Source organism: Salmo salar, chromosome ssa16 (assembly GCF_905237065.1).
Source record: "Salmo salar chromosome ssa16, Ssal_v3.1, whole genome shotgun sequence".
Classification (NCBI taxonomy): domain Eukaryota; kingdom Metazoa; phylum Chordata; class Actinopteri; order Salmoniformes; family Salmonidae; genus Salmo; species Salmo salar.
The window spans coordinates 76,580,494-76,589,385 of NC_059457.1; the positions used below are offsets into that span (position 1 = coordinate 76,580,494).

The 8,892-nt window shown below is 49.8% G+C and overlaps 1 protein-coding gene across 7 annotated transcripts in view; it reads right to left on the minus strand.

Moving 5' to 3' along the window:
* LOC106591349 (tensin) overlaps nucleotides 1-8,892 on the minus strand; it is a 193,409-nt gene that overhangs the window by 129,781 nt on the left and 54,736 nt on the right. For 2 of the 7 annotated variants that reach the window (XM_045697913.1, XM_045697911.1), the window contains exon 1: nucleotides 7,750-8,647. The exons of the other annotated variants lie outside the window; for them this stretch is intronic. In XM_045697913.1, coding sequence (XP_045553869.1) covers nucleotides 7,750-7,845 — 96 coding nt within the window. In that variant the 5' untranslated portion in view covers nucleotides 7,846-8,647. Of the gene's footprint in view, nucleotides 1-7,749; nucleotides 8,648-8,892 lie in introns of those variants that run through there. 7 annotated transcript variants of the gene reach the window in all.

Genomic DNA, 8,892 nt, shown 5'->3' on the forward strand with positions numbered 1-8,892 from the left:
ATGTATTTCATTTGCTTTGGCAATGTAAACATATGTTTCCCATGCCAATAAAGCCCATGAGAGAGAGAAAAGAGAGAGAGAGAGAGAGAGAGAGAGAGAGAGAGATGTCCTTTCAGAGTGACCCTCAGAAGCATGTAAGGGTGTTGCTAGGTAGGCCCAACTGTAGCGTGTGAGCTGAGTGTCAGGAAGCAAGTTCAGGAAGTGAGTTTTAATAAATAAACGCAACTAAATACAAAACAAGAAACACAAACAACGCACCGACATGACACTGGAATAGAAACAATGACGACTGGGGAAGGAACCAAAAGGAGTGACATATAAAGGGCAGGTAATCAGGGAGGTGATGGAGTCCAGGTGAGTCTGATGACGCACAGGTGCGAGTAACGATGTTGACAGGTGTGCGCCATAACGAGCAGCCTGGTGACCTAGAGGCCAGAGAGGGAGCACATGTGACACCAACCCTGACCCCATGGCAGACCTATGGGCCCTGGTCAAAAGTAGTGCACTACAAGGGAATAGGGTGTCATTTCGGACAGACATAAGTATTTTACTGTGTCCCACATGGCACCCTGTTCCCTATATAGCGCACTACTTTTGACCAGAGACCATTAAAAGTGGTTCACTACATAGGGAATAGGGTGCCCTGTGGAATATAGACTTTGTCATCCTGGGAGTAGAGTGAAGACTGAACCACAGCTCCAGCTCCAGCTCCAGTTCCAGCTCCAGTTCCAGTTCCAGTTCCAGGTCCAGCTCCAGCTCCAGCTCCAGTTCCAGGTACATCTCCAGTTCCAGCTCCAGTTCCATTTCCAGGTCCAGCTCCAGGTCCAGCTCCAGTTCCAGGTCAATCTCCAGTTCCAGCTACAGTTCCAGTTCCAGTTCCAGCTACAGCTCCAGTTCCAGTTCCAGCTACAGCTACAGCTCCATCTCCAGTTCCAGTTCCAGCTCCAGCTCCAGTTCCAGCTCCAGCTCCAGCTCCAGTTCCAGCTCCAGCTCCAGCGGTGCTGCAGTCTCATCTCCCTCGGCTGGAGATTCCATCACATTACCGCTTTAACGCAGGAATAACAAAACATCCATCACTCTGCTACCACGCATTCATTCGCCATAAGGGACGAGTCTGCAAATCCCCGGCCAGATATCATCCAGCTCACACAACGCAAAACGAACATTACTCAAACGTGTGTGAATGCTGAGAGATCTACAACGTGTGGTAAATAACCAGGAATGTATGAGGAGCTGATATGTATTCGTTGGACAAGCTGGTCCTTGAAGAAAAGCCTCCTATTCATCTGACAGGTTCCCCATCACCCTTTTCTCCTTTAGCTGCCTGTGTTTTTTGCCTTTGGTGAATTTACGACCCTGGGGGACATTAGTTAAATGAGTGGAGAGGAGTGCTTGGATCGTACAGAGGAGAGAGAGGAGAGAGGGAGAGAAAGAGAGAGGAGCAGGGGTGGAGGAGAGGAGAGGAGAGCCAATGCAGGATTAACACATGCCTATACCGACATGCAAAAATAAATCTTACTACACAGTACACAGAAACACACGTACACACACATCCCATCTCCTCCATAGTAGAATCAACTGTCTGGTACTAGTATGAGCAGTGTTGCCATGACTACAGAACACCTTTATGAGGGCCATACTGTTCCACTCCCACTCTACAGCCAACAGCGCCACGTCACAGACATCAACATCTTGTTGTTCAACCTATTTTAATGATTTTATACACGTTACACATTTTTGCCAAAGCTACTGGGTGTGCAGGGTTTTGCTCCCGCCCTACTAGGCCTATTTCTGGGTTGGAATAAAACCCTGCAGGAGTATACAGTGGCTCCCCAGAGTGGGGTCCTGAGAGAGGATAGGTGGGTGGAGGTGAAGTGGCTGATAAACTGCCTGCGGTAGGAAGGAAACCAGGGCCAGTGTAGTGAAGAAGCAGCATTCTGCATTGTGCCTGTCCCCAAAGTTCTCCCTCTCCATCAGAAATGAAGGAGAGAAACAGAGGAGGGAAAGTGGAGACAGAGAGATTGAAACTAACAGCCAACGCCGAATGCCGCTACAACTGTAGTTACAGTTTCATGTTAAGATATGTTCCATTTCCTTAACATTTACATTTTAGTCATTTAGCAGACGCTCTTATCCAGAGCTGGAATGTAACTATATCGTTTTTTCTGTTGTAGGACTGTTACTGATATAGCATTGGAACTGTTACTGATGTAGCATCGGAACTGTTACTGATGTAGCATTGGAACTGTTACTGATGTAGCATTGGAACTGTTACTGATGTAGCATTGGAACTGTTACTGATGTAGCATTGGAACAGTTACTGATGTAGCATTGGAACAGTTACTGATGTAGCATTGGAACAGTTACTGATGTAGCATTGGAACAGTTACTGATGTAGCATTGGAACAGTTACTGATGTAGCATTGGAACTGTTACTGACGTAGCTTTGGAACTGTTACTGACGTAGCATTGGAACAGTTACTGATGTAGCATTGGAACAGTTACTGATGTAGCATTGGAACAGTTACTGATGTAGCATTGGAACAGTTACTGATGTAGCATTGGAACAGTTACTGATGTAGCATTGGAACTGTTACTGATGTAGCATTGGAACTGTTACTGATGTAGCATTGGAACAGTTACTGATGTAGCATTGGAATAGTTACTGATGTAGCATTGGAACAGTTACTGATGTAGCATTGGAACAGTTACTGATGTAGCATTGGAACAGTTACTGATGTAGCATTGGAACTGTTACTGATGTAGCATTGGAACTGTTACTGATGTAGCATTGGAACTGTTACTGATGTAGCATTGGAACAGATACTGATGTAGCATTGGAACAGTTACTGATGTAGCATTGGAACTGTTACTGATGTAGCATTGGAACAGTTACTGATGTAGCATTGGAACAGTTACTGATGTAAGGGCTATAAGGACTGGGGGCTGTAGGGACTAGGGGCTATAGGGGCTATGGGCTAAAGGTCTATAGGGACTGGGGGTTATAGGGGCTATGGGCTAAGGGCTATAAGGACTGGGGGCTGTAGGGACTAGGGGCTATGGGCTAAAGGTCTATAGGGACTGGGGGCTATAGGGGCTATGGGCTAAGGGCTATAAGGACTGGGGGCTGTAGGGACTAGGGGCTATGGGCTAAAGGTCTATAGGGACTGGGGGCTATAGGGACTATAGGCTAAGGGCTATAAGGACTGAGGGCTATGGCCTAAGGGCTATAAGGACTGGGGCTATAGGGGCTACAGGCTATAGGGACTGGGGGCTATAGGGGCTATGGGCTAATGGCTATAGGGGCTATGGGCTAAGGGCTATAAGGACTGGGGGCTATAGGGGCTACAGGCTATAGGGACTGGGGGCTATAGGGGCTATGGGCTATAGGGACAGGGGGCTATAGGGGCTATAGGCTAGGCTTAGGGCTATAGGGACTAGGGGCTATAGGCTAGGGGCTTAGGGCTATAGGAACTAGGGACTATAGGGGCTAGGGACTACACAGTATATCGTGGTAGGAGGAGAAGTGAAGACAGACGGATGGTGAAATAAACAGTCATATTCACATGGGGGTAAAGAAAGGGGCAGGGTGTTACTGTTGAAATAAACAGTCATATTCACATGGGGGTAAAGAAAGGGGCAGGGTGTTACTGTTGAAATAAACAGTCATATTCACATGGGGGTAAAGAAAGGGGCAGGGTGTTACTGTTGAAATAAACAGTCATATTCACATGGGGGTAAAGAAAGGGGCAGGGTGTTACTGTTGAAATAAACAGTCATATTCACATGGGGGTAAAGAAAGGGGCAGGGTGTTACTGTTGAAATAAACAGTCATATTCACATGGGGGTAAAGAAAGGGGCAGGGTGTTACTGTTGAAATAAACAGTCATATTCACATGGGGGTAAAGAAAGGGGCAGGGTGTTATTGTTGAAATAAACCAGAGGGATGTAGCCTATATTAGGGAGGGGGGTATCATGTGCCTTGAGGGTTAGAAGATACAGTAAGTACAGGGGTAAGGTATTAGGGTAAAGCTTGATAGACAGTTATATGTAGGAATAGGGAGCCAGGACATATGTACGCTTTGGTGGAGAACCACTGGATTGTCGGTCTGTGTGTGTGTGTGTGTGTGTGTGTGTGTGTGTGTGTGTGTGTGTGTGTGTGTGTGTGTGTGTGTGTGTGTGTGTGTGTGTGTGTGTGTGTGTGTGTGTGTGCGTGTGAGTGCGCCAAAGTGTGTGAGTGCACTCACCTGAGTGTGTGCGTGTCAGTGCTTGTGTGTGTGGGAGGGGAGTTAGGAGGGAGCGGGGACATAGAGATAAGGAGCTGCGGCAGGGAGGGGGGTTACAGCTAGGGAGGAGGGGGATTCAGGGAGGGGGGGTTACAGCTAGGTAGGAGGGGGATACAGGGAGGGGGGGTTACAGCTAGGGAGGAGGGGGATTCAGGGAGGGGGGGGTTACAGCTAGGGAGGAGGGGGATTCAGGGAGGGGGGTTACAGCTAGGTAGGAGGGGGATACAGGGAGGGGGGGTTACAGCTAGGGAGGAGGGGGATTCAGGGAGGGGGGGTTACAGCTAGGGAGGAGGGGGATTCAGGGAGGGGGGGTTACAGCTAGGGAGGAGGGGGCACAGGGGGAGGAGGAGGATACAGGGAGTGGAGGGGGGTGCAGCTAGGAAGGAGGGGGGTACAGGAGGAGGAGGGGGATACAGGGGGGTGGAGGGGGGTGCAGCTAGGGAGGAGGGGTACAGCTATGGGGGAGGTGGGTACAAGGGGAGGAGGGGGGAGCGGGGTACAGATAGGGCGAGGGGGTACAGGGGGAGGAGGGGGGTACAGCTAGGAGGAGGTGGGTACAAGGGGAGGAGGGGGGGAGGTGGGTACAAGGAGAGGAGGGGGGTACAGATAGGAGGAGGTGGGTACAAGGGGAGGAGGATGGGGGATTGCAGAAAGCAGGCATGCAGCAGTACGCTACAGGTAGGCAGGAGACTAAGCTTTACCCCAAGAGCTCCATCCTCAATCTCTCCATTCCTCTAATCCTCCATTCCTCCATTCCTCTATTCCTCTATTCCTGCATTCCTCTATTCCTCCATTCCTCTAATCCTCCATTCCTCCATTCCTCTATTCCACTATTCCTCTAATCCTCCATTCCTCCATTCCTCTATTCCTGCATTCCTCTATTCCTCCATTCCTCTATTCCTCCATTCCTCTATTCCTCCATTCGTGCATTCCTCTATTCCTCTATTCCACTATTCCTCTATTCCTCTATTCCTCCATTCCTCTATTCCTCTATTCCTGCATTCCTCCATTCCTCCATTCCTCTATTCCTCTATTCCTGCATTCCTCTAATCCTCCATTCCTCCATTCCTCTAATCCTCCATTCCTCCATTCCTCCATTCCTCTATTCCTCTATTCCTCTATTCCTCTATTCCTCCATTCCTCTATTCCTCTATTCCTCCAACTCTCCTACCCATCACCAGGGCTTACTGAACAAAACAAGCTGCTGCAGGGAAGGTGCTCAGGGCTCATACAGGGAGGCAAGCCTGGCCTGCTGGAGAGGAGAGCCACTCACGCTAATGCTTTGTCCCAAATGGCACCCTATTCCCTACATAGTGCACTACTCAGCCTAAATCCACATCGATGTACTGCTCTTATTATGAGGTCATTCCATTTCAAGGTCTGCAGAAAAATATGATTGGGAAAAGAAATTGGGACACAGCAGTTCAGGATGAGTAATGTTGACTGCTACATCGTAATAGCTCAAAGTGAACACAAATGAAGGCAACTGAATGAAATAGAAAGTTCATCAAAAAAGATGGGACGCAGGACTGGGTAACGAGCTACGACATAAAAAAACGGACTCCTAACCCTACTGGCGCACCTACAATACAGCACATACGCTAATGACTGGGGAAGACAGATCAGAAAAGACTGCTGGTTCAGCTCATGCGTAAAACTGCTTGTGCTACCAAAACATAACTAGCCCTGCGGTTCACCAGCCGCCATTGAAAGCAGCCTTTTACCCACTGAAACACTGGTGGGAACAAGATGAGAGACAAAAGACAACACTTATGAAAAAGATCCCGTCTCTATTCATCAGAAGATCACCTCAGGCTCACACACACACACACACACACACACACACACACACACACACACACACACACACACACACACACACACACACACACACACTCGCACACACTCACACACACACACACACACACACACACACTCGCACACACTCGCACACACTTGCGCACACACACACACACACACACACACACACACACACACACACACACTCGCACACACGCACACACACACACACACACACACACGCACACACACACACACACACACTCGCACATACATATGCACACGCATGAACACACACATACACACTTTCTATCGTGTGTAATGAAAGACTGTGTTTGGACGTACGGGACTTGTACCACATGATTGATTATCCTCTATAACATAGAGAAAGAGAGAGGGAAGAAGGGGTAGAGAGAAGAGTGGTGCAGTGATTCAGACACTCAAAGACATTGTATTACCACAGTCCAATTCAGACTAATAAGACTGAAACCATCAACACAACGCACCGCTAAAGATTCGGCATCAGTCATGGAAATACGTTCTTCCTTTGTTGCCAAACATTCGCCTGCAAGATACGAACCACTACGGAACTGGAAAAACCAGCGAACCATAAAGAACAAATACCGACCCGAAAAGCAACGAAAGATAAAATGACATGGCTGGTAAAACGCCAGCGATTGAGCGATTTTTATTTTAGCGAACACAGACCTTAAATGCAGATGCCAACCTTGTTCTGCTCTGTTCTGCAGTCGTACAAGGTGACACTATGAATCGGGACACGCAGGTACGGTAGCAGAGTAACGTCTGCATCAAGCACCCCATTTCTCCAGATCCAAGGGTGAGTTGCCCCTAAGCACTAATCTAGGATCAGTTCCTCTCTATCTCCATCTTAATCTTCACCATTGGCGGTGAAGAGCAACACTGACCTTGAATCAGAGCTAAAGGGCAACATCCACTGACTGTTCCTCAACCTGTAGTGTAGTCCACACACCAGCAGCTGTGCTGTGTGAAATTGTGCTAAACTAATCTGTAGTGCTGGCGCACCAGCTGGTTAGCTAGCTGACACAGATATTACTCAATGTTCAAGCCAGTGTAGCGCCAAGACCATTATACTGGTGCACAAACACGGACAACAAACTACAACACCTTTTTAGACTCCTGCTCTTCTCATCTCACCAGGTATCTCTCTGGTAACAGGTTCTGATCTCAGTGAAAAGCAATAAATGAAGAACCAGACGAAGTAAAGTGTAAATAATAAAATAAGAAATGTGGTTCCATGATTCCATTGTACTTGTTCTGTCTTCTCCCCCTTTCCAACACCCTTCCAGCTCCCCTCTCCGACCCCCTCCCAGTCCCCCTCCAAGTCCCCCTCTCCGACCCCCTCCCAGTCCCCCTCCAAGTCCCCCTCTCCGACCTCCTCGCAGTCCCCCTCCCCGACCCCCTCTCCAACCCCCTCCCAGTCCCCCTCTCCAACCCCCTCCCAGTCCCCCTCTCCGACCCCCTCCCAGTCCCCCTCCCCGACCCCCTCTCCAACCCCCTCCCAGTCCCCCTCTCCAACCCCCTCCCCGACCCCCTCTCCAACCCCCTCCCAGTCCCCCTCTCCAACCCCCTCCCAGTCCCCCTCTCCGACCCCCTCCCAATCCCCCTCATTGTGCGGGCTTACCTTGTCTTTGTTGGCCCCTCGTAGGGGGAAGAAGCAGGAAAAGAGGAACTTGCCCCAGCTGATGACAGCGGCCAGGCACCAGTTGAGACGAGCCATGCTGCCTCACGTCCCGTCAGGCCCTCTGTCTCTCTCTACACTCCAGGATCAGATCCTCACTGAGCGCTCTCTCGTGGAAGACAGGAGAGGAGGAGGAGAGGGGAAGAAAGAGAGGAGACCTTTCTCCTAGTCCACCCAGAAACAGCGCATCCCAAACCCCAGAAAGAGAGGTGGTCCTTCGAGTCGACCGGAGAGCTGTCCGTCTGTCTGTCTGTCTGTCTGTCTGTCTGTCTGTCTGTCTGTCTGTCTGTCTGTCTGTCTGTCTGTCTGTCTGTCTGTCTGTCTGTCTGTCTGTCTGTCTGTCTGTCTGTCTGTCTGTCTGTCTGTCTCCAATTCGTTAACTTAATGAGGGCTTACAACAGTGTCCCATACAGAGGAGACCCTTCTATTCCACTAGGAATCACAGCATCACACGCCACCAACAGTCCATCTGTCTGTCCACCTGTCTGTCTGTGTGTCGGTCTCTCTGCCTGTATCTCTTTCTCAGTCTCCAGAGCCTGGTCTAGACACTCAGTCGTCACAGCGGTGAGATGAGCACAGCCGGCTGCATGATGAGATGAGAGAGAGGGTCCGGTCGGTGCAGAACGAGGACAGCGTCGTCACACACACGCTCACTTGCTCGCACGCATAGATCGAGAAAACGCACACACACAGTCACTCACTCACTCACACACACACACACACACACACGGCAAGCACATGCACAGAAGAGCCCTTCTCTTCACACGGAACCCCTCTGGTTGAAGATCCCCGGTGCTAACCACTCACACACTCCTCTCACATACACACTCCGCTGTGAGGATGCTGCAGCACTTACTCAGCCAGCCCGGAGAGGGAGGAGGGGGAGCGAGGGAGTGAGAGGGAGGAGTAAAAGAGAGGAGGGGCGGAAGGGAGGGAGGATTGGGTACAGAACGGTATGGAGAGAGACAAAAAGCGGGAGAAAAAAAGAGGGAGAGATAGAGAGAGAGAACGTGTTTTGTGGAGGTTAGTGTATGCGTGTGTGCTTGCGTGCATTGGTTTGGTTAAGAGAGAGACACAATAACAGTG